This window comes from Penicillium waksmanii, assembly GCF_028829765.1.
Source record: "Penicillium waksmanii strain IBT 27052 chromosome Unknown utg000007l:1.0-4314555.0:1.0-4317578.0, whole genome shotgun sequence".
NCBI classification, from domain to species: Eukaryota; Fungi; Ascomycota; class Eurotiomycetes; order Eurotiales; family Aspergillaceae; genus Penicillium; species Penicillium waksmanii.
Window position 1 is genome coordinate 3,082,008 of NW_026643253.1, and position 26,789 is coordinate 3,108,796.

The window sequence follows — 26,789 nt, forward strand, 5'->3', positions numbered from 1 at the left end:
AAGGATAAAAAAAAGCGCAAAGCAGAATCAGAATCAGAGAGATCTAGGGGTTCCAGCCCCCAAAATGTATCGTTCTAGTCGTGACTTTCTTTAGCATATGATTCGAGTATCCGAACCGTAAACACTGCCCATCATCAATGCTTCCACAATCTCGCCCTTGATACCGACACCACGGCCAGGACGCAGTACAACCAGTGCATTCGCGCTGGCGAGACTACCGACACGCGAGCTTCGCTGTCCCACGCCCTCGACGCCGGTACTGGTAGCATATAGTCGGCCATCTGAGCGTGATCCGGTTACGATAGCACGGTGGTACTCCGTGCGCTTGGGGTCGAGTGGGAAGTGGTGTGTCAGGACCACGGCTACACGGGGCAGGCCGAGTTGTGGTGCCAGCCAGGGCTTTGAGCTGACTGCTCGCGAGCTCTCGCCGAGACCGCAGAGCTTGTGCAGCGATGGCAGGACGAATAGATTGAGAGTCACCAGGGCTGAGGCTGGGTTGCCGGGGAGGGAGAAGATGAGTTTTGATTTGCGTTCTTGCTGTGTGTTGCCGTCGCCTGCTTCTTTGAAGGGGATTGTTGCGAAAGTGGTCGGCTTGCCGGGTTTCATGGAGACGCGGCCGAAGTGGATTGTGCCGCCGAGAGTGCGTTCGATTGTTGGTTTGAGAAGGTCCAGCTCACCCATTGAGACGCCGCCAGTGGTCACGATCACGTCCACGCTGGACGAGGCACGGCCTACCCCGCGGAGGGAGTCTCGTAGGGCATGCTCGAGCTCGCTGGCTGGTGTATCGCGTGCGATTCCCAGGTCCACGGTTGGGAACCCCCAAGAGGAGAGGCAGGAGAGGAGTGAGGGTCGATTGGAGTCGCGGATCTGGCCGCCAGTGAGTGTGCATGGGTCGTCGTGTTCCACAAGCTCATCGCCTGTGCTTAGGACGCCGACTCGAGGCTTTCTAAAGACCTTGACTGTTCTGATACCAGTTGAGGCGAGTAGCCCTATCTCACCACCAGCGGGCGAGATGATATCTCCGCGAGTGAGAATCTTCTCGCCGAGGCGGACGTCGCTGCCGGGCTCGCGAACGTTCTCGCCAGGCTCGATATCTCCGGTCAGGATCTCGACGGTGGCTTCTTCGGTTCCATCAGCAGTGGAGGAGACCAGGTCAGTGTCTTCGACCATGACTACGGCATTCGCGTTGGGAGGTAGAGGGGCCCCCGTAGTAATTCTAGCAATGGTGCCTGGCTGGAGGGGCTTTAGGGATCCGCCGACGTTGGCGTGAGTGATCGATGCTACAGGGAAAACGCCTTTCGTACTCGGGGCATTGTTCGTAGAGTCCGGGGCAATGACGGCGTAGCCGTCGACGATACTGGCTTTGTATGCTGGGACCGACTCTGCAGCATAAACATCTTCAGCCACGACAGAGCCCACGATGGCAGTGTTCACTGGGGCGTCGACGATAATGGGCTCGGGAGTGTGCTCGCTGATCTGCAGGAGGGCTTCCTCTACAGAGAGCATCGGGTAAGGTGATGAGCGGTACCTCCGGTTAGGACCAGCAGAAGGGTCATTTGACTGTTGGCGGGTTGACGAGGTATGAGCCTTGGGAGCTACGTGCCCCGGACCGTGATGGTGGCTGCAAATACTTTGCTTTTTTTGCAAATGAGTGCCGGAACTAGAGTCGGCACTCACACCAGCCTCCGCCTCGAGGCTCTTGATACCGGCAGCGTGCATATTGCGTGAATTGGCGCCGGCTGATTGTAAACAAGCGTGTGGTAGAAGCTTAACAACGGCTTCGAGGTTCTCTATGGCTCCTTTGGGAGATCCTGGTAAGGTGATGATCAATGATTTGTCTCGGACTCCAGCAACTGGTCTAGACATCATCGCAACTGGGGAAGGAAGGGGGGGTTAGCGGGATGTTTATACTTGGGCTCCAACTAGTAAAACTAGTATAGGCCTCCAAATGTCTTGGGATTTCCCAAACAAATTTCCAAGGAGGGTAGGGTGATGTCATCTCACATGGGGTTACTTTCAACGAAGCGGCAATCATGCCATGGCTGAGAAAATTAGTCCATGCTCTAGCGTCAACCTTCAAGACGCCTAGGGACGCCATGGGAAACGCCATGAAAGACTTACACTAGGCCTGGAGCGTGACGATGAATCAGGGGAGAGACCGCCTGTGATGTCATTAGCGCGGACAGGGACAGGGAACAGGCATATGCAAAAACACCGAAAGACTCATACTTCAGGAGTGTTATCCTTGATGGCAAAACCAGTTCCTCCGCTGAGTAAAATCAGGTTATACCAATTGGCACTATCGCTCCACTCGCAAATGGCCTGCTGGATCTGGAACACATTGTCCGGCACGATCTTGATTGCGGGGGGGTTCCCACTTACCCTCCGCGGCGAGGATGGGGGCGAGGGCATTGGCCGTCTTGTCCGAAGCGGGGTCCTGAGAGGCGGTGTCAGAGACGATCAGAATGGCAGCCTTTAGTTTGTCCATGATGGGCGGGAGGTGGATGGATGGTGAGTGGGTGGTTTGGAGACGGAAGAGGGGAATGAAGTGGGGGGGGGGTTGCTGCATGGTTTTAAGGAAAGCCGGGGAACTTTGTGTACTCGTGAGTACGAGCATCGCGAAACTTCGGGTGCCCTGTGGTCCGTGCTAGTTACGGAGTACTAGTGCTAGTACTACATACTACCCCAGTACTCCTACATACGGAGTCAACCGAGTGGATTCCCCCAGTTCCATGGTCTTTGGTTCAAGTTCAAGTCCAAGTTGCGGGGGTGGAGTTGGTTGACTTGGGTTCCATTTGCTGTTGTAACTGTACATACATATTGATCTCCCGATGATCAATGCTAATCCAGCGTCATCCCCTCCTTTCCCTTCCCTTCTACGAGATATCGAATTCCAGACGCCCCAATGCTGTGTATCAAAATAAGACATGACAAAAGTTTAGGCAAACGAGAAGAGGGAAAAAGAAAAAAGATCAAATAATGTTCCGAGATCATATGCGGCTGGCCGAGCCGAGCCAAGTGTGTGAGGTGCCCCCCCGATTGGGCAAGCATAGCCATCCTACCCTTTCTGGTTGGATGCTTCGTGTTGGTGGAGAGTGTCGCGGACTCTTAGGCCGCGCCAATGTCCAAGGCCTTACCGCCCACTAACAGACCAGTAATAAGACCGAACAGTCCCAGAACGGAACTGAAAATCTCAATAACAAGGATCTTGACAAACCTAAGATACAGAGAAATGGTAAGTATGCCGAAGCTAACATAAGTGCACGCCCAGAGGCCCGTTGAGAGGGGGTGCCTAGACGAGAGTCCGGGGTGAGACGACTTACAGGGTTGGGTCGGCAGCGTCGGCGAGAGCAGCACCACTGCCATTGATACCCACAGAAATACCGCAAATCAGGTTGCAGAATCCAACAGTGATGCCGCCCCAGAAGAGTGCATAACCCGTATAGTAGTTGCTCTGAGTGTAGATCTCGCTCTCGGGGACCGCGTTGAGCTTCGCAGAGTAAACGATCGCCATGATGACGCCGTAGATAGCCACGACCTCACAGAAAATGATAGAGATCAGGTTCTTAGTGCGGATGCGAGGCGCCCGCACACCACCACCCACGATCGATGAGCCAGTCAGGAAGATACCCCTGCAATAGCGTTGTCACCACATTAGCATCAAGCACGCCCAAAAGCCTAACATAGGCAGCTCGGCAGGCGAGAGATTCGGGAAGCATACCATGCAGCTCCGACTACCGAGCAACCAATACACATCGCAATACCAATGTTCGCAAAGGCGAAAGGAGATACCTCCTCAAGGAAACGGCCGACCTAGAAGGTGTCGTGTCATGTCAATATGAAGCTCGCAGAGAAGTTTCGGTCGGATTCGGGTCTCGATATCATCGTACATTGAAAGCTTCGCCTTCGCCCTGGAAAAGCATATCTGCATGTGAGATGCCCCATGTTAGCTATTGACATTCCAGCTCGGGGGGGGGAGGAGCGCTCCAACGGGCCCGGTGGACGTACACAGTCCGACTACCACAAGGGCAGTCGTGGGAACTCCAAGAAAATACCTGACAGCCATGGCGACCTCGGACAACCTGAAGACGAATGAATGAAAAGGCCGGTTGGAAACAGAGGGGAGTTTGATAGCTGTTCGTTGAACGGTTGGAGGAATGGACTCGGTGGCCGGAGCGGATAAACTGGTCCGAGGCGGTGGACAAGACGAGCGTCCTTGTTTCCCCAGATCCACGGATCGTTCCAACTGTCATTGATCCAGCGGGGCCATTGTTTCTCGGCTGAATTCCTATCATCGCAGCTCCCGATTCTGTTTGTGCTTTCTTTGCTGCCTGCCGAACTCCCTATTTTGGCTCCGCGGCGCATTTCGAACCCCTGAGTCCCCTCCCCCTCTCCACATCACCAGCACAACACCATGGCCTCCTCCTCTGGGGTAGGGTCGTATTCGAACCCGCTAAAGAAGTTCAAGTGAGTCTGATGTGACCTGGGAGAAACCACTGGAGCTGTTTGGTACTAATGCGCCATATATAGGTTGGTATTCTTGGGTGAACAAAGCGGTATGGTATCCTCGAACTGCGCGCCCAATACACCCTCAATGAGGGGGGGGGCAACAAGTAGCTCGAATCGCGATAACTGACAATCGTTCCAGTTGGAAAAACATCCCTTATCACCCGATTCATGTACGACTCCTTCGACAACACATACCAGGCCACCATCGGTATCGATTTCTTGTCCAAGGTATGATGCCCCTCCAACCCTTCGAGATTACGTCCCCAAGCAGCTTGAGAACTAATCGCGACTTTGTCAGACTATGTACCTTGAAGACCGAACTGTGCGCCTTCAACTTTGGGATACCGCCGGCCAAGAACGTTTCCGCTCCCTGATTCCTTCCTATATCCGAGACTCCAGTGTCGCCGTGGTCGTCTACGATATTTCGAATGCCAAATCCTTCCAAAACACTCGCAAATGGATCGATGATGTGCGCGGAGAGCGTGGAAATGATGTGATCATCGTTCTTGTGGGCAACAAAACCGATTTAAATGATAAGCGCGAAGTCACAACCGCGCAAGGTGAGGAGGAAGCGAAGAAGAACGGCCTGATGTTCATCGAGACCAGTGCCAAGGTCGGACACAATGTGAAGCAACTATTCAGGCGGATTGCCCAGGCGTTGCCAGGTATGGAGGGTGAAGCCAAACAGGGCGAGAGCCAGAGTAAGTTCGGTCGAAATCGTTGGTGCTATTATCCGCAAATCCTGACCGTACTCCTTCTCTGCAGTGATCGACGTCAACATCCACCCGAAGGAGACCACCACCAACGACGGCTGTGCCTGTTAAACCCCCTTCTTCCATATTTTCCTTTTACACACTTGTGACCGATGATGATGCTCGCGTCCTTCCATGATATTGCACCATTTCTTTCAAGATGTACATGTTCCCTTTCACTTTCTGGTTGCTCGTCGGATGAATAGCGTGTGTTTAGAACTTCCAGTGGCTCAATCTGGCTGCGTTGAAAGGCTTTATAGGCTGTTTTCTGAAAGCCTGTTGCTACCATTTTCTTTTTCTACTGCCGCATTATATCTTTTTTTTCTTGTCTTACTGGAGCCTTCTCTCCCTTCAATCCCTTTCCAGATGTCGTTTGTCTCCCAAATAGCCTCCAGGGCTGGTATGTTGAATATGCTATAATTGACGAAGCTGTACCATATGGCGCCACACAGCACAGTAATGATCATTCGACTGGTAATATCTAGAAACCACTATTATGACATTAGTTAAATCAAGCACGGCCTCTTGGTAGGCCCCAATTCTCATACTTTCACTCCAGTTCTGGTCGAAATGTCTTTTTACTCGGCCTGTTGGGCGGCTGGTGCATCTTCAAGTTCGATATCGAAACTGTGAGACAGATATTGATAGCGGCCTCCCCACCGAAGAAATAGACGGCAGCATTGCTCCAGCCTCTAATACTAATAATGTTCCCAGGGGAACGGTGAATGAGTTACCTATAGGTATCGGCTGAGTAAAGTTGGGACTGTCTTGTGGTATCCATGGAATGGCCTCTGCGCTGGTCCCTGATGAACGGATGATGTTGACATTCTTCCCGGACTGGCCGGATCTCTTTTCTCCAATTTGAATCCATTTTATTTTATATTTTGTATCCTGGCCCCATTCGACTTCATTTTTCATGTATACTTCACTTCGTTTCTTAAAGCCAGTTGACAAAACCTCCGCGGGGGGTTAGGATGCCCAGGACAACCATCGTCCCTGGGCAGTCAATCACCATGAAGTTTTATATTCCAGGCAATTCTAGCAAACGGTAGGAGTTGGTCATGTCATATTAAGTGGCATAGATCTAACACTAGAAAGACCGGCCCTCTCAAGTCCGATCACCTCTCTTCACTCATTCGCATTTTGAGTGAACTACATCCATCAACCCCACAAGACCAGGGCACGGCTCGAACTGTCTCGAACTTCCCCATCAATTATTGACTCCTTCTATTTCCCCTCTCATCTCACACTCTGCACACCGAGGAAGGACATTCACTATGCTAAGGAAGGACTTCTTCTCACTCTTTCGTCGCCAATGGGTCTACCTCGCCCTAGCGCTTTATGCCTCTGATCTGCTCTATGTTACGTTGCATACTCCACTCATTTTCGAAGACGAAGGGTCAAAATCTCAGTATTTGTTCCCTCCCATCTAACCCCTCGAGTTCAATACTGAACAAGTCTTCCAAAGGGAAATGGTGTCGCGCACATCTAAGAGCCCCTTCCCTTCCATTGCTCACAGCCTCGATGTCTTTCGCCATCCCATCACTGCACCAAATCTCACACTCACGTCCGGGGATACATTTCTGCTCCCATATTCCTCTTTACCAGATGGTCATCGTTTCAAAAGGTCTTTGGGAAAAAGAATACTGATCCTCGACGTCGATACACGCCCTCTAAACAATTCGGGGGGAGATTCTCAACTCGACATGGTCTCCTGACGAGACTAATTTGTGGGCAACGGCAGGGCGACTCAATCATTATTTGTTCGGTGAGTACCTTTGGGAGATCTTAGGATCTAGAACTAGCTAACTGTGACAGCCCAACTCCATGGCTACGACTATAAGTTTATGCAGATGGCCACTTTTTTCGGGATGCATGGGACATGGTCGAAAGTCTCCGCAATGAGAGAGCATCTCTACCTTTATGATTTTGTGGTATTCATGGACGCAGATACGATCTTTCCTCACCCTCATGTACCCTTGGAATGGCTGTTCAACTACTGGGACATCGTCCCGGACAACCTTATCGCCATGGCCCTCGATCCGCGAGACCCAATCAATAACGATTTACGAGGCCGAACTCTGCTGAATACAGGCTTTATCGTTGCACAGCAAAGCCCTCGAGCTCACGAATTGTTCGCGGCGTGGGAGTCCTGTCCTCAGGAAGTGAAATATCCTGGTTGCTCTAATTTCAGCTACAGCTGGCCGCATGAGCAAGGTGCTTTCGGCAATTTCCTCCGATATGACTTCAATCAACCCGACGATGTCAAGTCGCTCAATTGTGCGGAAGCAAATGGATGTCCTGAAGTGGCACATCTCGGTTGTTCGGGGAAATTAGTATGCCATTACTGGGGATCAAAGGCGTCGGTTCCTTCTGCCGTGCAGGAATCCATTGTGCAATATTTCCTCTCGTCGCTACATGAGGAATTTCACCAGGACTATGCCAACATCGTTTACACCACTTATGGAAATCCGATCCTTCCGGCGGGAGATGGGAACTTTAAGCCCGATATCTCGCAGGAACTTGGGAGTGAAATACCGGCGCTGACTCAAGAGGATCTTCGAGGAACGACAGAATATTCACCAATCTTGAATCCTTGATTTTGGGATACCTTAACGAAAGCAAACGCCTTCAAGGCAGTACATTCTGATGATTGTCATAAACAGACAGATACCTAATAATAGCTCTTAATACATCGCAAGATCACTGCTGCACTGCGTAGCTTCCAAGGTTTATTAGACAGGTGCCTGGAAAATACCCAAGTATTATGTACATCAGCATCTGGGCACCTGCCAGTGGATAAAAGCTATATTCGGTGAAATCTATGCTAGAAAGCTCGGTTACCTGGGAGCTTGTCCGTCTCGAACATAAAGGGTTTTCATTAACATCAATCTATGTCGGTTTCTTAGTAACTACTAGTAGCAGTATTCCCTCGTGTGTTCATACTCCATTATGGGAATCAATCTATGTATTCAATCAAAGTCATAGAGATACATACATCCGTGAGTAAAGAAGAGAAATGGATGACATCAAAAAAAATCGGCGGGTTTTTGCACGAGCGGAATCATCGATCGCCAAAAACCAATGCGTCTAGAGCGAGAAAAAAAAAAGGACTTGCACATGAATATTATCAACAGAAGATACGTAGAAAAAAAAGAAGACAGATTTTGGTTTTCCGTGGCGGTCATGACACGTTGTATGGTTTTGAGAAATTCATTTCCTCTGGCATTTACTCCTCATCCTCCTCATCCTCTTCGGCAACCTAGAGAGAAAATTAGAATGGAGACCATTGAGTGAGTAGTATGGGGGTTTATATTTCACTTACATCAGCGTGGAAGTTCTGTCCATCGGTGGTAGCCTTGATGACACCGGCGCGGATGCAGAAATCACCGAAGCGCTCGGGGGTCTCGCCGTCAGTGTTGCGCTCCTGGGCGTACCGCTTGAGCAAGTCCTTCATGATCTCCAGGATTTCATCTTCCTTGATGGAAGAACGGAAGAGCTTGTTCAGACGTTGGCCGTGGTAGCCACCTCCCAGGTACATGTTATAGGCACCGTAGGCCTTACCAACAAAGGCAACCTCGGCGAGCCATGGGCGGGCACAACCGTTGGGACAACCAGTCATACGCATGACAATCGAATCGCGGGCCAGACCGTTCTCCTCAAGGGTGGACTCAAGCTTAGAGATAAGGACGGGCAGGTATCGCTCAGACTCGGCCATAGCGAGACCGCAAGTCGGGAAGGCGACACAGGCAGAGGAGGACAGACGCAGGCCAGAGAAGGCGGTGTTGTCCAGCTTGTACTTAGCCATGACCTCCTTGATGATGGGAAGATCCTCATCGGTGATGTTGGAGATGATCAAGTGCTGGTTACCGGTGAGACGGAACTCTCCCTTGCCAAGCTCTGCCAGTTCACGAAGACCAGCGCGCATGGCGAACTCAGCGGTATCCTCGATACGACCGTTCTCAATGAAAAAGGTGAAGTGGTTCAATCCCTTCTCGTCCTTCAACCAGCCGAAGGTGTCGACGTTTGAGGCAAACTTGAAGGGACGAGCCTCAGCGAAGCGCAGGCCATCCGGCATACGCTTCTCGACCTCAGCCTTGTACACATCGACACCCATGTCGTCAATGGTGTACTTCATACGGGCGTGCTTACGGTTCTTGCGGTCACCGTTGTCACGCTGCACAAGCATGATCTTCTCACAGAAGATGTGGACTTGGTCCTTCGGGACGAAACCAAACATGCGACCAGTCTGGGGGTAGGTCTTCTTGTTGTTGTGTGTGGAACCCATACCACCACCGGCGAGCAAGTTGAAACCTTCCAGGTGTCCGTCAGCGCCCTTGATGGCAATCAGACCGATATCGTGAGCATAGACATCGGTGTCGTTGTGGGGAGGAATGGCAATTGTGATCTTAAACTTTCGGGGCAGGTAGGTGGCGCCGTAGAGGGGTTCGTGGTCAACAATAGCATCGCCAGCAACCTGAACCTTCTTGTCGTTCTCATCCTTCAACCAGATCTCGTGATAGGCGGTGGTGGAAGGAAGAAGATGCTCGCTGATCTTCTTGGAAAAAGCCCAGGTCTCACGGTGGAACTCGGACAGCTCAGGAAGAGAACTGCACATAACGTTACGGTTGACATCACCGCAAGCAGCAATCGTATCCATGAGAGACTGGTTGATAGCGCGCATGGCACCGCGGAGCTTCTTCTTAATGACACCGTGGAACTGGAAGGTTTGGCGGGTAGTGAGCTTCATGGTCTCGTTACCATGAGAGCTACTGATAGCATCCATCTGGAGCCACTGCTTGGGAGTAGCGACACCACCAGGGAGACGGCAACGAATCATGAAGCTGTAGGCGGGCTCCAGACCCTGGGCCTTACGCTCATCGCGGATGTCACGGTCATCCTGCATGTATGTACCGTGGAACTTGGTCAGCTGAGCATCGCTGGCCGAGATAGCACCGGTGCTCTCGTCAACGAGACCCTCCTCAATAGTACCACGCAGGTAGTTGGACTGGATCTTGATGTCCTCGTTGGTCAAAGGAGCAGGCTCCTCGGGCAGACCCTCGACCTTGTCGACACCCAAAGATTGCCAAAGACGGGGCTCCCAATCAGAGTAGCCAGTCTGGTAAGCATCAGGGTCTTGGTCATCACCAAGGCCGATGTCGGCAAGCTTGCGACCACCCAAGAAAGCAACACGAGCGTCCAGGTCCTTGGCAGGCTTGTTGTAGTAGAGCTTGTCCTCCTTACGGGGCCAGTAGTGGCTGTCACCCAGACCAAATACGGAGTAGTTGATGGTCGACAGGTCCAAGTCTCCGGAGTTCTTGACGTGCTCCCACAGACCGCGGCCGTTCACGGGGAATTCACCCTGTCCGGCAGTACTGGTGATGAAAACAACGTTTTCCTCAGTAGCCAGATCCTCAATGGGGAAATCGTCCATGGCGATGACAGTGGTCTTCAGGCCACGAGCACGACCACGGTTGCCCAGACGCTTGGCAATGTTTTCCGCGTTACCACCGTCAGAGGCAAAGAGAATGGTCAAGGGAGCCCCGAAGAGACCATCCAGAAGCTTCTCGTAGGCATCCTTGGCCTGACGCTTCTGCAGGGCACGAACTTCGGTACCGTAAGAGGCAGACAGAGCAGATGAGAATTTCGGGTGGCGGTTCATGAGCTGGGTGAGCTGGTTGTCCCGACGAAGGAACTCTTCAAGTTCACGCTTGATGCGCTCGGAGTCGAGAGCAAACTTAGGCTCACCCTTCTCCTCGTTCTCGGGGTTCCAGCGGTAAAGAGGCCAGTAGCCGAGGTCAACAGCCTTCTTAGTCTCCTGGAGGACGCTGAGAGCAGAGTCATTCTCCTGGTGGTAGGGCAGGTAAGCCACAACGACGGATGGACCCTTGAATTGCTCGGCCTCGGCCATAGCCTGCAGCACCTGGGTGTAGGAGCCGTAGACAGCAGTGGAGGCAACGTAAGCATTGCCGAAGTTCATAGCATAGAGACCAATGTCCTTCTTGCGGCGAGTGGGGTCCGCCGCAGTACGCTCAGAGTAGGGCTGCGAGTCAATGATCAACATGTTGACATTGGCGCCAGAAGCGAGAACGTGGTGAACACCCGAGTTTCCGATATCGTAAGCCCAAGCATCGGAGCCCACGAGCCACTGAGACTCCTCGAAGAAAAGCTTCTTAGACTGCAGCAGCTGGCGAGATAGCTGAGAGCCATCATTAGAGAGACGAGCGATGACATCCGGGGCAATCTTGTTGGCCTTGGCGGCCTCGTTCACGTTCAGAGCCCATCGTGAAAGCCAGGATTTGGGAACATCGGTAGCAAAGTTGGAGGACTTGGAAGCCTCCTCAACTTCACGAATGAAGCGCTTGCGGTGCTCCTTGCGGGCGATCAAGGAACCAAAACCGTACTCGGGGCTGGCTGCGATAGTGGAAGAGATACCGGCATTCTTGGCGCCAAGCTGGTTGGCGATATAGAGGCGCTCACCAAACAGCTGGTGGAGAATCTTGAGGTAAGCATTCTCCACGTGGGGCTGCTCGAGAGCTTGCTCGGTAGAAGGAACGTGAGGGCTTCCAATGTCAAGGTTCTGGATGGGAGAGGAAGCTTCCAGGTTCTGGAGAATTCCTCGGAGGGCCTGGACAGCTGTTGAAGGCTCAACATATCCAAGACGATATCCAACAACCTTGAGGGTCTGAGCACGGACACTGGAGGGCGTCACACTGGAAAGAAGATCCATGAAAGCGGGACCCCACTTGGTGGTCTTGCGAACTTGTTCCAAAACAGCAATCTTCTCCACCGAGGTAGGGATGGAGTTAACAATCTGGCCACCAACCCACGGGCGGTAGACACGGGCGGTGATGAGACCAACGTTCTCAAGCTCAGTGGCACTGGAGTTGGACAGGGCATCCACGAAGACTCCGGTAGAGCCAAAGACAAACACAGCAGACTTGGCATCTGCAGGGCCGGTATATTCAATAGCATTATAAGTGCGGCCAACCTCCTTAGAAAGAGCGGTCCAGATCTGAGAAGTCCACTCAAAGATATCGGCAGCGTTGACAGGGCGAACACTGGAGTTATCCACAGTGGTGGCAGTCGAGCTAGGAGCCTCGCTTCCAGCGATACTATCACGGCGAGAGGAGCCAACGGAAGAGTTCTCGACGCTAATGGAGGGGGTCTGGGCCTGAGAAGGGACCGCCAAGGTGGCAGGTGCCTCTCCCTGGCCAGCGGGGATGGCCTGCGATCCCTCGGCGGAAACGGTAGCCTGACGGCCAGACTCGGTGTACAGAGTCTCCGCACCAGTGGTGTGAATAGCAGCATTGCCAGCCAGGTTCAGGATCTTCTTCACGACCTCGACATCCTCGGTGGCAACGGCAGAGTCTTTGGTGGAGTTGGCGGGATCGAAGAAGTGAATAACACCCTTTCCAGACTTCAGAGCCAATGCATGAGCAGTGAGAGCAATGTCCTGGGCTTCTTGAACGGTCTCCGAGTGCAGGAATGTGAAGCCGCATTGCCGGATGGAGCTAATCACGGAATAATCGGGGAATGGGGACGGCTCCAGAGCGACGTGGAGGACCACGGGGAAGTTGGCGAGGCGGTAAAGGTGAGGAACAGATGAAATCAGGATAGAAGAGCCGGTGACAACAGAGACGTTCTCGCCCTTTTGCAAAGGGTAGAAGGTAGACAGAAGGGGGGTCCTCGTTATAACGCACGGCTTGCACCTGATCAAACTGTTAGAGTATATCCTTCTTCGAATACGTATATATGGCTGAATTGGGATTTCAAATACCTCGGTGGTACCCCTTGAGACTGCGCTGGGAGTCTTGCTTGACTTGAGAGTCTTCAGCGACTTTGAGAAGAGTGAGTCGCCCTGCAGAGAGGGTTGCACTGAGAGGACGAGGTCGCTAGCCAGATAGGCGATTCTGGCCACTAAGCAGGGAGAGGAATACGGTTAGCAATTGGGCATGTCATGATGGGAAATGGTAATGTTTATAGGCAACTTACCCGCGTCGCCCGCATTTTGAACTGATGCCATAGCTGGCTAGTAATGCTGTGAAAGTTACGGCAAAGGTGGGATGAGGGGGGAAAATCAGGCGCGATATTGGGTTATCGGCGCATGCAACGATCTCCCACGCTCGATGCAGATCCACCACAGAAAGGAAGGGAATAGGAGGAATATGACACAATTGAAGTCCCTTTGCACTCTCTTAAGATCTATCTCTCAACAAGAAAAAAAAAGTCGGCAAGATTCCTCCAACGAGTTCTCCGCCATCGGGGTTAGATCAGCAATGCTCTTATTGGTGCACGATCACGACATCAATGCAAACCCCGGCAGCAACGGATGCAAACTTACCACTTTGGGCCATAGTGCGGGGAATCTCGTGACCGGTCGAGCACGTCACCGCGCGGGCGGCTTTTGGGGGGGGCACTTTTAATGCCCTACAAGTATGTACCCTAAATTTGTGGTGCATATCTGATTGATATTGTCAATGCCGACTGAGGACAGAGTTAGAGAATATCTTGAGACCAGGATATCGAAGCTAAAAACCATAGTAATACAAGTAGTCTCCTGGTTGCCCTATTTCTCCTATTTCTTCAAAAAGACTCGGACTCAATCCTCTCAATTACTATCCTTTCCCATGTCCCCGTCTCGAGGTACCTACCGCACCTAGAGTACCAATAGCATCGCGGCAATTACCGATTCTCGGTCGAGAGTCAGCGGCACAAAGTGATCACCCGGCCAATTTTCAGTCACCGCCAAATCCCTACATGGCGTGATCCCAGCAGAGCCCGATCAAAAATATAATCAATTATATAGCAGATACGGATAGCTAGATGCCCCAAAGTGTAGTGTAGTATTTTATAGATGATCCGGGGCTGCAAAAGCAAGAAAAGCCTCCCAAAAAAAAAAAGCAATTACCTGGCGGCGCGTACATGTAGCAAAAAGTTGATGATAATGTTCGACGCAGGGTTCGAACCTGCGATCTCCCGTGTGTAAGACGGGCGCCTTAACCACTGGGCCAGTCGAACTATCGGGGATGACTAACAACATCAAGGCTATATGACTCTCATAATTATCAACCAAGCAGCCTGCATCCTGCATGCTGTTCAGCGAAAATTTCCATGAATATCTTGAGATCTGAGCTGGAGAACTTGAATATTAAGACCGCTTATAATTTAATATAAGCTACCCATTCATACTAGCGTCTTGTCCTGCTTCGGTTCTCTAGTAATCCCGACAGTGTTCATGACACCAAGTTCGATTTCAAGGTCAGCTTGAACATCCAGGGATATAACTCAGTCAAATCAATCAACTCCGGTATTCCAAAAGATCCTTATTAAATCGACGTTGAACCAAATACTGTATTTAGGCATATGCAGCATTTCGGTGGCAACTAGTATTTATGTTCGCAAAGCAAAGCAACACACACCACGAAGCAAAAGCTTAGATATTAGTCAAAGAAAGAGGGGGGTATTCAGAACAAAGCAACAGTATACCGCTACTAGCATGTCGTCAACCCTGGAGATTCATTAAAATGGGATGAAGGTCTTTTTGGTTAAATTTCAAGTTGAAGGCAAAAATAAAAATCTTACTACTAGCGCTATGGTAGTACTAATACCATACTAGTATATATATCCTGCGAGTACTCCCAAAGGCAATTCAAGTTTGAACTTTGAACCTACCGGAGGTGTGTCTATTCTCGACAAGGACCACAGTACCCTATAATATTAATACACTACAAGCAAAGTACTACTAGTACTAGTGCTGTCACAAACATGACTGGTCCTGATCGAGAACCTGTGCGAGCCAGGGAGAGCAAGGATTCAGAAGCCGGTAGCGGAGCAACATCAAATGCACCCATTGAAAGGGGTATTGATCAGATGAAGGCGTCAATACGTACAATTGCAAGCAAAACATGAATGACTTAGCACTTGATCAATCGACGAAGGTGCTAATCACGAATATGATCAAGTAGCTTCCAGAAGATCATGTCTTGGCCAGCCCCTTTGTCGAACTACGATTAAACCATGCAACTTGATTGAACTACCCGTAGAGTAGTAGACGATACACAGGAAAAAGGGCGAGCCATACAGAAAATAGGCAAAGTCCCACAGCGATAGCATTAGCAAAAAGCCTCCAATTAGCTTCTGCCATCACCCAAATCCCATTTTCTGCTTTCAATGTGTTCTGATCCTCCACTATCCTGAATCCGTCGATTATTATCGTCTTCTTGTCCAAATGATTTATATTTCAGCCCTTGGATTTTGGGGTTCGATATAAGAACAATCTCCGCCTTCGATTCGGTCATGGTGTTGGATAGCCCGGGACTTTGTGGCGGGAATTGTCGGTCTCATAGTCGGGATCGAGTGGTCTTGGCTGGCATGTCAATTCGGCGACGGAGTGAAAGACTTGCGAATTTGCTATGGCGATATCATCCGTTTGGCGTTAGAATCACCAAGAAGTGTCTTCGTCCAGATCTTGTTCTGTATCCGGGTCTTCAGCTTGTAGAGGAGTAAATGTATCGGGGGGGTTCATTTGTTTTGTCGGGTCAAAACGAAGAACCTGCCCATCAAAAGGACCTTTTCTTCAGTCGCCGCAACAAGTTCCTCCAAAGACCAACGAAGAAAGCTTCGATGACCATTCTCACAACCCAAGAGGTTTTCAAGCCGGTCATTCCACCATCCCAGTATAATTTGATAGCTTTGCCGAATCGAGATGTCTCCAGTTCTTCTGGACAGATGCGTAGATACTCCAAGCCGTGGCGAAGCTCGTATAAAACAGGTCCGGAGTTATCGATCCATATCGCGGGCTGTGTGTCGATTGATGATCCTGGATGATGCCATAGTCGATGTCGAGTTCTGCCTATTGACCCCTTCATGACTTTCCACGCCAGTCCGTACTCCAGGAGACCAATGATACCACCGGTGAAGGACATCATTTCCTCGAAGGAGACGTGGAATTGCTGGCTTCGAGTGCCGACCTTGTAAATACCGGCCGCATCGAATTGAATAGTGAACATCTGGGAACTGATTTAGACCACGAGCGGATCGTCCATAGCTGTGCGTCATACCTTGAGCATTGGGTACCAATATGAATCGATCTGCCGTCGATTTTTTTCAATTGAGATGCACTCAGCCCTTGGGATCGTAAAAAACTCTATAGAATCCTAGGATCTTTAGTGCCTGGCCATAAGAGAGATCATAAAAGGGTAACCACCCACCAGCAGTTCGAAAGGATTGATAGCACTCAGTCATTGTGGTATAGGGGGGTTGGGTCATGAGGGTAAGGGGCGACGAGTTGGAGTATAAGTTTTATCAAAGAGGTACTAAAAGTAACACGATCCATATTCTCGGGAACATGACAGGCGCTCCGCCACCCGCCGAGCGTGCCGGCCACACTAATTTAAACTTTCGACGAAGAAATTACCTTTCCGGGCTAGAGATGGCCCCAGTCGGGCGTTATTCGGGGAAATATTTTCTGATATTGGGTATCAATTGGGCATTTTTTCTTAATTTACGCTCCGTCATAGGTCAAATATCGCTCAAAAAGGGGGTCGATCAATGCCTGGTCGCCATGCGGAAGTTATTTAAATATTTTATGCACCCCTGCACACGCGCGTCACCATCGTAGATCGCAACACCCGCGGGCCTGGGGGTCTCTTGGGTAGTTTCAGCCTTGAAAATTGGACGTGAAAGTGGATGTCCTACGCGGGGATATGAACCAAATGAAAATTTTCAAGTAGATAATCATCAGAGTATGCATGTGTGGTATATAAGCAGGACCGTGTACAATGGTGGAATATTTTGAAACCGTTGTCATATCCGTCCCAAGGCGCCATAATAGTAAGACATTAACCCCATATAGAAAGCAATATACAAGATCTGACGCCGGAAGATAGCAAATGCACATGAAAGGCACGACGGCGGATTCGCCTATGGAGCCATGTTCGTTTAGACGAACGCCACAATGGTTATGGTCAGCGTGCATCGCTGAAGTTTGTTATCAATCGATGCACATGACAGGGGTTGAACCTGATACAGTGCCTAAATGTTGGGCTCAAAGAGATGCCAGTTTTAGAGCGTCATCTCGAAGAGGTAACAATCAGGGACGTAAAGCTCGCAGCGGATGGTTCATCACATTCCGGTCAGCCGACGAAACGATGGAACGGACACAAGAGCCATAACGGATTGTGTCCATGGGGTAGTAAAACGGGTAGGTGTCAGGCGTCAGTCTACAACTGGTGAAAAGCGCCCCAGTGAGTTGCTAGCCGAGAGCGATTCCGCAACTTGTTGTGCTGTGAAAAGAGTGACTCGAAAAAGCAGAGACAACGCTTGGCCTGGGCCACCACCGCGAAAATCGCACAAGAAATGGTTTACCGAGTCTCGCCCCAGTCCTGCATCTTAACGTTGGTTCCCGGGTGTTCGTGAATTGGCTGTTGCATGAGACCAGATCGGACAACCGATTGGGACGGTTGTGGGGGGCCGGTGCCTGAGCGGCGTCTGCGCTCACGTTCCAGAGGTCCAGGTAGTTCGACGTTGCTGCTACGACTGCGGAACTTTTGGTTGATGCCACTGAGCCAGTTTCCATCCTCTTCTTCACCCAGCCAATAGCTGTGGCCAATGCCGACCATGATGCGGCCAAGCTTTCCTTTCCAACCTTGTCCATCGGGGCTGTAGGCAGAAAAGGGTTCACGGTCAATGTCGGCCACACTTGCGATCGAGACATTGCGGCTGTGGGTTGGGAGCGAAGTGTGCTTGGGAACGGCGAGCCAGAGACGGAGAGTTTGGCGGGCGAAGGCGAGCATCACCAGGACAAAGTAGACACGCATGGCCCAGAGAAGGGCGATGAAGATGATGCTCTGGAAGCTCTCTGGCTGAGAGACGGCGTTGCTGAGATGTTCAGCACTGCGAGGAGGGTGTGCGACGAATTCGTTACCCTCACTGGTGTGCTGGATCTCGACATAGGCCGCATCGTACTTGGGGCTGGTGAAACCGGCCGTTTGCGCGATGGTCTCGCTGCCAGGACCGGAGATCTTGCCACCGTCCATATTTTGCGACACGACCAAGAACCAAGTGACACCAAAGGCAGCGGTGTAGGCGGCGTTGATGAGACTATCCAAGAGATAGAGCCAGGCGAGACCGAGACACTCGAGAGGCGACTGTTTGCGGATGTGTGGGAAGAGTAAAGCAGCGAGGGCGAGGGCGACGAGGGAGTACAGGTACATAGAAAGCTGTACAGGGGAGAGGTGATAGCCGGTCAGAAGGGCAAGCAGGCCATAGAGGCCACTAATCTTGTTCAGTAGTAGCGAGAGGGTGATGAGAGACGCGCCTGTCTCCAGGCTCATCACATAGAGAAAGGTCTGCGAAAGTCACGAGACAGTCAGCGGGCGTTGGGCGTGGAAGAAGCAGGGGGAGCGGGCCTACCTCTGGCCGCGGAATGCGGAGGAAACGGGATGAGAACCCCATAGTGAAGGAAGAATGTATGTGATGAAAGTGTGTGCCACGATTCCAGGTCCAAGTTCAAGTCAAAGAGTAGGAGAGAGAATGGCTGGGACTTGGGGAGATTATGGGATGCCAAGTGGTCCAGGGGCGCAGACGCTTTCCGGCAGATCCGCCTTGTCGATCTCTTCCGCATCGATCGATTAAGTACATCTGCATAATTTGTGCTACACAGGGAAACTTGAACTACCAAATTAAATAATTGCTCCAGGGCTCTCATTAACTATTGAACAATTTAGATTCACCACAAGTAATTCTCTAACTATCATATTGTACGTTATGTGGCGATTCCAGGTATATACTAGTAGTGGCCATCTCCGCCATGAACTTCTCATATAGTACAGTGGCGATAAACCTTGCAATTTACATTCTACTGCGCGGTGATTAGCAGTACATATTTTCTATATCCAAGATACTATTCATTTTCCTTGAATGGAAGATTGAAACAAGGTCCAGCACTTTCGCGGCTGGTCGGGACTTTTTCAGCTTTTGGTCGCGAGATTTCCCGCCGTATCATCTCCATGAGTTCTTCATCGGGTTGAGTCGTGGCAGTGCCCCGTCTCTGCCTAGGAGCAGCCTCTCCACCCTCTTGGTCGGTTTCTGACGTCTCTGTTTCCTCTTCTTGACCCGGCTCATCAATATGAAATTGAGACTGTCGCTCAAGAACCATTGCTTCAATGCGATCTTGCATGGCCTTTTCATCCACCTCATGTTTAATCATAGCGTAATGTGACCTCCTGTACACGCCGACGGTGCTTAGTATCAGACCGACAACTTCATAGACGAAGAGAACGGGAAGTGCGTAGTAGAGCTGCGGATTGCACCCTCTGGACCAGATGTCGATCAGAACATTGAAAATGCTGTGTGCCGGCAGAGCATAGCCCACACGGTAAAAGGCGGGGGAGAGTTCAAAAGGGAGAAGAATAGATGTGATGTTCGCCACAATCCAGGAGATCAGTGCCATAGGAACATATGGAGGTGGCAGCCAAATCGTGAACACGTCCAGGACAAGGAAATTCAAGTGCGCGAAAAGCCACAAGGCCATCCACGATATGACAAATTGGCTACCGCCAACATGCCAGCCGTGGCGGAACGCCCAGATCGCGCCGGTGGTACATAAAGAGCCAATGAATGTGTAAGTACCCGAAATTATCTGGCGCACAATGGCAATTCGATGCGGGTAGAGCGTGGTATAAAGCTGGAATTGTTGGTACAGACCATTCACATAACCCAAGAAGAAGAATTCCTGGATCAGGATCAGAATTATGACCAGTGTATTATAGATCAGTCGGGATCCTTGTGTTGTTGGTTGCAGGTTCACCGAGGATAAAACCCATGGATTTGAAAAAGCAGCCAAGGCAGCAGTGTCAGATGTGTTCAATGTCGGGATAATTTGTTTTCCATCCGCTTGTGTATACACGACTCGTGCGGCTTCCGCCAGCGCCTTGAGATTATCGGATATGGCGGAGTCAACAACTGTGGGATAACGCGCCTCGTTCCAAACCATAGTCATCACATCACTTTTGTTGTATGAGGCAGCTGCTGATCCGCCAGCAACTGCAGCCGACAAAATATTCGAAGCGTTTGGGGTGACGTAAAGAGCTGCCCAATAGTCGATATCACAAACAGCACCAACGATGCTACTGGGATCTGGGTAAAGGAGAGAGGGCCGCTCAATAAGGGTCGGAAAGCCGGTGCTCGCCATTTGGGTGTATGCGCTGCGCACAGCATTGCCAATCGCACCGCCGTCGTAGTCGACGAACAAAATGCTGATGTTGTGAGTGTGCCCGGTCAGCTGGAAAAGAGAGCCGAAGAGGTAACAGAAGAGTCCCAGGAAAAGGAATTGCAGCAGAAGCAGATTGATTGTTGCGGCCTTCAGCAGCGCGAGACGACGCGGTCGAACAGCGGGATCATGGATGCTGGGCCGCTGTTGGCGGGCTCTGGGGTAGAATTTCTCCAGCTTCATGATCACTTGACAGCGGGAACTCGGGACAGTCAATCCCGTCGGTATTTAATGAAGACCTAATGACAAGAATGAAGCAGGAGAGAGAAGGGGTGTCTGTGAGTCAGTGAGAAAGCTTGAAAGCATCAAAGGCCGAAGATTAGCAAGCAGTGAACAGATCCCGGCCCGCCAAATCCCGGATTAGAGGTCAAATTGAAGTGAGCGAGATCATATCGTAATGCTGATGGCGAACTCTCAAGGCAATACGAGAAATTTGGCTTGTTCGGCTGCCAGCGGGGGGAAGAGGGCAAATAAGCGTCGGGTTCTTTGGGGGGTTTTGGTTCTTGGGGTCTGGACCTGCCAGCCCGCATTAGCAAACCCTGGTTCACACCACCTGATTCGTCCAAGCCTGCAACAGATGGGATATTATTTTCTCACATGCATAGTAGATATTAGAGATAAATATAGAGCTCGATTAGACAAGGAGATAGATGCCATGGGACATCGCAATAGGATCTACCATGACTGCCAAGTTTCAGTCTAGGAGGACCGACGAGATAAACCTTGGAATTATAAGCGATTGGCTCTGCTGAAATAGCTTGACATGACTTGTCTCCAACTTGAAAGCGTAGCAGTTAATATCCAGGCCAAATATGGCCGTTGTACCGTATGGCTGTGCATAACTACTCAAGGAGCATTGGCCACCTTCGAGTTGGATCGTCATTTGCTGATCGTGATGTGTGGCCTCCATCATCGGGTATCTCGTATATGCTGCTCCAGGGCTCTTTGTATCGACGGAGAGAGATCGATAAAGGTAGTAGTTATACTTAACTCAGAGAGAACAGAATTGTTAAGTTCTTGCCATTCGAGAATACAAAACGGAAAAGAAATACTTGAGGATGGTGATGGAGTAATATAGATCCCACTGATGGCCATTTGATATCCCCCGAGGTCTCCGGACCGAGATAGCCGGTGTTTGGACCCAAGATTCCTCAAGATCCCGTCAATGCTTGTATCGATGTCCCCACTGTTCCCCTCCTGTCCTGAATGCACAGGTACCGTTTGTGATGTGGAGTTTCGGAGGTTCGCACGTATAGATTTCCGAAATTTGCACTGCAGTGTTCCAGATTTTTCGGCGCGGCCGTTCCTGGGGTGCCGCATTTGGTATCGCCACCCAACTCAAGCTCACGTTCACGTTCGCCCATTAATAGCCCCACCTGGGGCCACTGATTCATGACTTCGACTGAATGACATCAATTCTGCTCTGCGTGCACATATTTTCCCACTAGTAGTAAAATGGACCCACCGTCCCAGAAAATCATGGCTTTCCGAGGTTGCAGCCAGGAATGCTAAACATGATCACTTTCCCTGTATAAGCATCCGACCGTCAGCGCGATACCAGAAGAATCTAGCCATAGAGAAATAGGCCAAATCCCTGGAAATTCATTTTGGTAAAGGAAATAAAGAAAAAGAAGAAAAAAAGATCTGACTGAGCCCCTTTTAAGACCTTACGAAGCTCGGCTCGGCACTTAGGGTCACAAGGTGAAGCCGTCGGGAGGTGGGTCTGGACGGTTAACTCGGCCACTTTAGCTCCATTTCCATTTTCACTTTTATGGCCACCTTCAGGGCAGGTTCTGTTTATATTGGCAGATCGCCGCCACCTGGAGAATCTCACTTCCCCTCTTCATTCAGGCACATCTGCTATCAGTGCTGTTGGACTAAAAAAAGAAAATACGCCCGCATCACCACGGCCTCGGGGCCAGTAACCAAGCTCCAATCAGCAGACTAGTCGGCCCACCATGAATCGAACCGACGGAGAGCTCCAGCAGGCCGAGGCCGATGCCTCAAACTGGGGCGAAGAAAAGTACAGTGCTTCGGCGGAGGGAGATCGACCCACGACATCAGGCACGACCGGCTCATCGTCTGGCTCAAGCAGTTCAGTCGAGTATGACCCATATGTCCACAGGCTGCAATCGCGCAACACAGAAGTTGATCTGGAGCGCCGACGATCAACAACTTCACAAGCACTCAGCAGAATTGAAACCCAGCGACTTCAACATCAGCTTACCGTTGGTGAAAGCGTCAAATCGCGAGCTTCAAAAATACCTCTACCGGCTTTCGGCGCCGGCAAGCCATACCCCCCCGCAGCTACCGAATCGCGATGACTACGTGGTGGAATTTGATGGCCCTGATGATCCTCTGTATCCGCAGAATTGGCCGCTTCGGACAAAGTAAGTCATGCTACTCTGTCCGCTGGAAGATGTGATCTAACATTCCACCTAGGGTGTATATTGGTGCCATGCTCGCCTTCACAAGTATTTGTTCAACTTTCGATTCCGCCATCTTTAGCTCCTCATCTCAAAACGTCTCGAAGCATTTCGATGTTGGCCTTGAAGTCTCCGTCCTGTCAAGCTCGCTGTACATCGTCGGATACGCGTCCGGGCCACTCATCTGGGCACCACTATCTGAGCTCAAAGGCCGCCGTCCAGGAATTGTGGTTGCCATGCTTGGGTTTGGAATTTTTAACACCGCTGTTGCAGTATCCAAAGACATACAGACGCTTATGATCTGTCGCTTCTTCTGTGGTATCTTTGGCAGTTCACCATTGGCCGTCGTGGCTGCGGTTTTCTCTGACATTTTCAACAACCGCACTCGTGGTGTCGCAATTGCTTGTTTCTCCGGCACAGTCTTCCTGGGCCCTCTTATTGCCCCCTTCATCGGTGGATTCATCAATATGTCTTACCTTGGTTGGCGCTGGACCGCCTACATTCCTGCCTTCATGGGCTACGCTGCTTTCCTGATGAATCTTTTCTTTTTGAAAGAGTCCTACCCACCTGTCGTTCTTGTCGAAAAGGCCGCAGAGTTGCGTCGCCGCACGAAGAATTGGGGAATCCACGCTAAGCAAGAAGAAATCGAGGTTGATTTCAAAGAGCTGGTCATCAACAACTTCTCTCGCCCGCTTAAACTGCTATTCTACGAGCCTTTGATCCTGGCTGTGACAGTCTACCTCAGCTTCATTTATGGGCTTCTCTACTGCTTCTTGACAGCCTACACTCTTGTCTTCCAGCAGGTGTACGGTATGAATGCCGGCGTCGGTGGCCTGCCCTTATTCGGAATGATTATTGGCCTGTTCCTCGCTGCAGCATACATCATTTTGACTGCCCCATCTTACGTTAAGAAGCTGGAAAAGAATGGAAATGTTCCGGTCCCCGAGTGGCGTCTTCCGCCAGTGATGGTAGCAGGTGGTATGTTCGCTGCTGGGCTTTTCTGGTTCGGCTGGACAGGATTCAGCGGTACCATTCACTGGATTGTGCCCACGCTGAGCGGTCTGTTCACTGGCTTTGGTCTGTTGATCATATTTATTCAACTGTTCAACTACCTAATTGATACCTATCTTATGTTGTGAGTTGACTCATATCTGCCCCCTTCCCCTCGGCCTCTAATCTAACCTTCAAACAGTGCCGCATCGGCCATCGCTGCTAATACATTCTGTCGCTCAATGGTTGCGGCAGCCTTCCCTCTTTTCTCCCGTCAAATGTTTGATGGTATGGGTATCCAATGGGCGTCCACCTTGCTTGGCTGTGTCGCCGCTGTTCTGGTCCCGATTCCAATTGGATTCTACTTCTTTGGCAAAAGACTGAGAATGAAGAGCAAGTTCGCTCCTTTCTTTGAGCCCGCCCAGGAATCCTGCGCTGTGGAACCCGAAGAAGAAATGGAAAGAAACTGAACTGCTCAGCCTTTTTGAAAGGCGCCAAAAAACTGTACATAATAATACGTCCCTCCCCTCCCATTGAGGAGAACAAAAGATTACTGGAATAATACAAACCAAAATTTTCAAAAATGAGTATTGTCGAGGCACCGATATCATGAGACCACTATTAAGAACTCCAACCGCCATGTATTCAAAGAAGAAAAATATATGATCTGTTGTTTTGTGACTCGTTATCATAGTGGCGCCCTAATCTCAATATAGCTAGCTTCCACAACTGGCCGTTGCCTGAGCTGGAAGCCGCCTAGGCTAGTTCCAACCTTGGAATGGCCTCACAAGTTTTTCAGCGGATGGCCATATAAGCAACAAAATCCCACCTCGATCAATTATCCTGGGCTATTCCACTCTTCACATCGCCGCAGCCTTGATAAATGCACCCGACTAGGTGTTGTGGCCGACTAAAAAAGAGCAACAAAAATGGCAGGGCTTCTAGACCTCCCCAGCGAGGTCATTCTGATCATCGTCGAGTATTTGCAATCACAATCTCATGATAAGGGTGTCCTGATCCCATTTTACTGGTTCGGTGATGCATATCGCGAGACTGTCTTCGAACATGACCAGCCGCCTAAAGTGAAGGACCTGCACTCCCTTCTCCTTACTTCCCGACAATTCAAATCTCTTCTTCAGCCAATCTTATACCGTGATATCTTTATACGCAACTACACACGCTGGAACGAGAAACGACCATTTGATCAGCTTCAATGGAGCCTAGAGAACATCCCCAGTGTGCAGAACCTTATTGTTACAGCGATGATTCCTTGCGTTGAGCCTAGCACCATGTATGATGTTAGTGATCTATTTTGGTTCCCTAACCTGAAGGATCTCACCATTCATCATTTCAAGGACTGGGAGGAACTTGAGTTCGAAGACAACGCACACGTTGCTACCTCTGTGGTGGAGCATCTGAGATTGATCAGTTGTGGTGCACACGAAGAGGCTCTGGCTGCCGTGCTCAGCTGGCCAAAGGCCCTAAAGACACTCTTCTATGACGTCGAACAGGGGGAGTGGGATGCTCATTATGAAGATCAACCTGTCAAAGAGTGGACATGTGAGGCCTTTGTTCGGACGCTACAGCCACAAAAGGAAACCCTGGAAGAACTAGTCATGGCAAGACCTCGACTGGAACATGAAGGGTTGTATAATGGGCCAGCCATTCAACTGAGGGACTTTTCGGCCTTGAAGGTCCTGCGCATTTATCATATTTTTCTTTGTGGTTGGGACGGCCCAGATGGGATTTCGACACGTTTGCCTCCAAACCTCGAGGTTTTGGAAGTATGGTATGATGACACACAGCTCAAGAAGTTCTTGGTAGAACAACACGATGAGCCACCATATGACCGTTTTCTTGAAATACTGGTCAGAGACAAGAAGATCCACTTCCCAAAATTGCACAAGGTGACCGTTTTTACCGATGAGCACATATATGATCGGGAGAACGATGAAGAGTTGGGGGCTGGACTATGGGAGCTGCCAACGACGCTTGCACATGATGCCGTTGAAGCTGGCATAGAGATTAATGTGTGGCTTGGTTGTGAACATTATCCTTATCAACCATTGCAGGAGTTTGATGTGTTCCGTTCCTTGGAAATTAGTCAAACCAGTCATGCTACCTCAACGGTCATGCTACGCCATAAATGAATAAATAGAGGAATCAGTTCCGACCTATCACGTACTAGAACATGCTCAAAAAAAGAAAGAAAAAGGAGACGAATAGTAAAGTTTCGTAGAACGAGCTCAGACCTGGAAGACCTCAAATCATATGCCACCGGTGACTTGCAGTCTTGCGGGCCATAGTTACTAGATGATACCTATTCATAGCATGCATGGTCAAGTGTCCCACTGTCAGTATCATCTCAAACACTACTGGGAGACATGCTAGCGCAATTCCAAGGCTGTACGCACTCAAGGCACTACTAATTTGGGACCACTTGCCACTATCGTGTCAATGACGGGGAGATAGTAAATGCATATAAGTTGATCAGGCTCATACTTTTCGTGTTGAGATTGATTGATTGATTGATTGATTGATTGATTGATTGATTGATTGATTGTTCGGATTCCAACTGAATGGTTCCTAGTTTAAAGTCCTGTTCTCATCCACCCATCCCCATTGATCGAGACCGGCCACGATCAAACCATCCTACTTCCACCTTCCCGAACGTAATAAGGACCACAGTCGTATTGGCCTGCGATGTGTGGTTCCTGTATGGTGCACATGATTCTGTATCATTTGAGAGAGGCAAATGAGACAGGTCATGGCGGCTTGCTACTTGATAGTCCACGGCGGATTTGCCTTTGTGTGGATGTCAAGCTCGGAGGCCAGCAG

General features: G+C 50.4%; 10 protein-coding genes across 10 annotated transcripts; 4 read left to right on the forward strand and 6 right to left on the reverse strand.

Moving 5' to 3' along the window:
* Positions 1-90: 90 nt before the first annotated feature.
* N7481_007990 (MoeA C-terminal domain IV) lies at positions 91-2,569 on the reverse strand (the record flags this gene model as incomplete). The annotated part of the gene is made up of 4 exons (XM_057267209.1): positions 91-1,874; positions 2,005-2,042; positions 2,122-2,269; positions 2,383-2,569. 4 exons carry the CDS (start codon positions 2,567-2,569, stop codon positions 91-93), a joined length of 2,157 nt encoding a protein of 718 aa, XP_057121410.1.
* Positions 2,570-3,108: 539 nt separating this feature from the next.
* On the reverse strand, positions 3,109-4,066 carry N7481_007991 (H(+)-transporting V0 sector ATPase subunit c''; the record flags this gene model as incomplete). Its single annotated transcript, XM_057267210.1, has 5 exons — positions 3,109-3,217; positions 3,324-3,632; positions 3,722-3,813; positions 3,891-3,925; positions 4,009-4,066. 5 exons carry the CDS (start codon positions 4,064-4,066, stop codon positions 3,109-3,111), a joined length of 603 nt encoding a protein of 200 aa, XP_057121411.1.
* A 348-nt stretch (positions 4,067-4,414) lies between these two features.
* Positions 4,415-5,333, forward strand: N7481_007992 (Rab family GTPase YPT6; the record flags this gene model as incomplete). Its single annotated transcript, XM_057267211.1, has 5 exons — positions 4,415-4,467; positions 4,531-4,556; positions 4,649-4,737; positions 4,808-5,210; positions 5,275-5,333. 5 exons carry the CDS (start codon positions 4,415-4,417, stop codon positions 5,331-5,333), a joined length of 630 nt encoding a protein of 209 aa, XP_057121412.1.
* A 1,781-nt stretch (positions 5,334-7,114) lies between these two features.
* On the forward strand, positions 7,115-7,861 carry N7481_007993 (uncharacterized protein; the record flags this gene model as incomplete). The annotated part of the gene is made up of 1 exon (XM_057267212.1): positions 7,115-7,861. One exon carries the CDS (start codon positions 7,115-7,117, stop codon positions 7,859-7,861), a length of 747 nt encoding a protein of 248 aa, XP_057121413.1.
* A 629-nt stretch (positions 7,862-8,490) lies between these two features.
* Positions 8,491-13,287, reverse strand: N7481_007994 (sulfite reductase (NADPH) subunit beta; the record flags this gene model as incomplete). The annotated part of the gene is made up of 3 exons (XM_057267213.1): positions 8,491-8,523; positions 8,587-13,181; positions 13,257-13,287. The coding sequence occupies 3 exons, from the start codon at positions 13,285-13,287 to the stop codon at positions 8,491-8,493; spliced, it is 4,659 nt and encodes a 1,552-aa protein (XP_057121414.1).
* A 2,536-nt stretch (positions 13,288-15,823) lies between these two features.
* On the reverse strand, positions 15,824-16,273 carry N7481_007995 (uncharacterized protein; the record flags this gene model as incomplete). The annotated part of the gene is made up of 1 exon (XM_057267214.1): positions 15,824-16,273. One exon carries the CDS (start codon positions 16,271-16,273, stop codon positions 15,824-15,826), a length of 450 nt encoding a protein of 149 aa, XP_057121415.1.
* A 1,353-nt stretch (positions 16,274-17,626) lies between these two features.
* Positions 17,627-18,719, reverse strand: N7481_007996 (inositol phosphorylceramide synthase regulatory subunit KEI1; the record flags this gene model as incomplete). Its single annotated transcript, XM_057267215.1, has 2 exons — positions 17,627-18,613; positions 18,678-18,719. The coding sequence occupies 2 exons, from the start codon at positions 18,717-18,719 to the stop codon at positions 17,627-17,629; spliced, it is 1,029 nt and encodes a 342-aa protein (XP_057121416.1).
* Positions 18,720-19,167: 448 nt separating this feature from the next.
* N7481_007997 (SNG1 family protein) lies at positions 19,168-20,718 on the reverse strand (the record flags this gene model as incomplete). Its single annotated transcript, XM_057267216.1, has 1 exon — positions 19,168-20,718. The coding sequence occupies one exon, from the start codon at positions 20,716-20,718 to the stop codon at positions 19,168-19,170; it is 1,551 nt and encodes a 516-aa protein (XP_057121417.1).
* Positions 20,719-22,493: 1,775 nt separating this feature from the next.
* On the forward strand, positions 22,494-24,421 carry N7481_007998 (MFS transporter; the record flags this gene model as incomplete). Its single annotated transcript, XM_057267217.1, has 4 exons — positions 22,494-22,763; positions 22,843-22,925; positions 22,978-24,096; positions 24,154-24,421. 4 exons carry the CDS (start codon positions 22,494-22,496, stop codon positions 24,419-24,421), a joined length of 1,740 nt encoding a protein of 579 aa, XP_057121418.1.
* Positions 24,422-24,880: 459 nt separating this feature from the next.
* Positions 24,881-26,101, forward strand: N7481_007999 (uncharacterized protein; the record flags this gene model as incomplete). Its single annotated transcript, XM_057267218.1, has 1 exon — positions 24,881-26,101. The coding sequence occupies one exon, from the start codon at positions 24,881-24,883 to the stop codon at positions 26,099-26,101; it is 1,221 nt and encodes a 406-aa protein (XP_057121419.1).
* Positions 26,102-26,789: the final 688 nt, after the last annotated feature.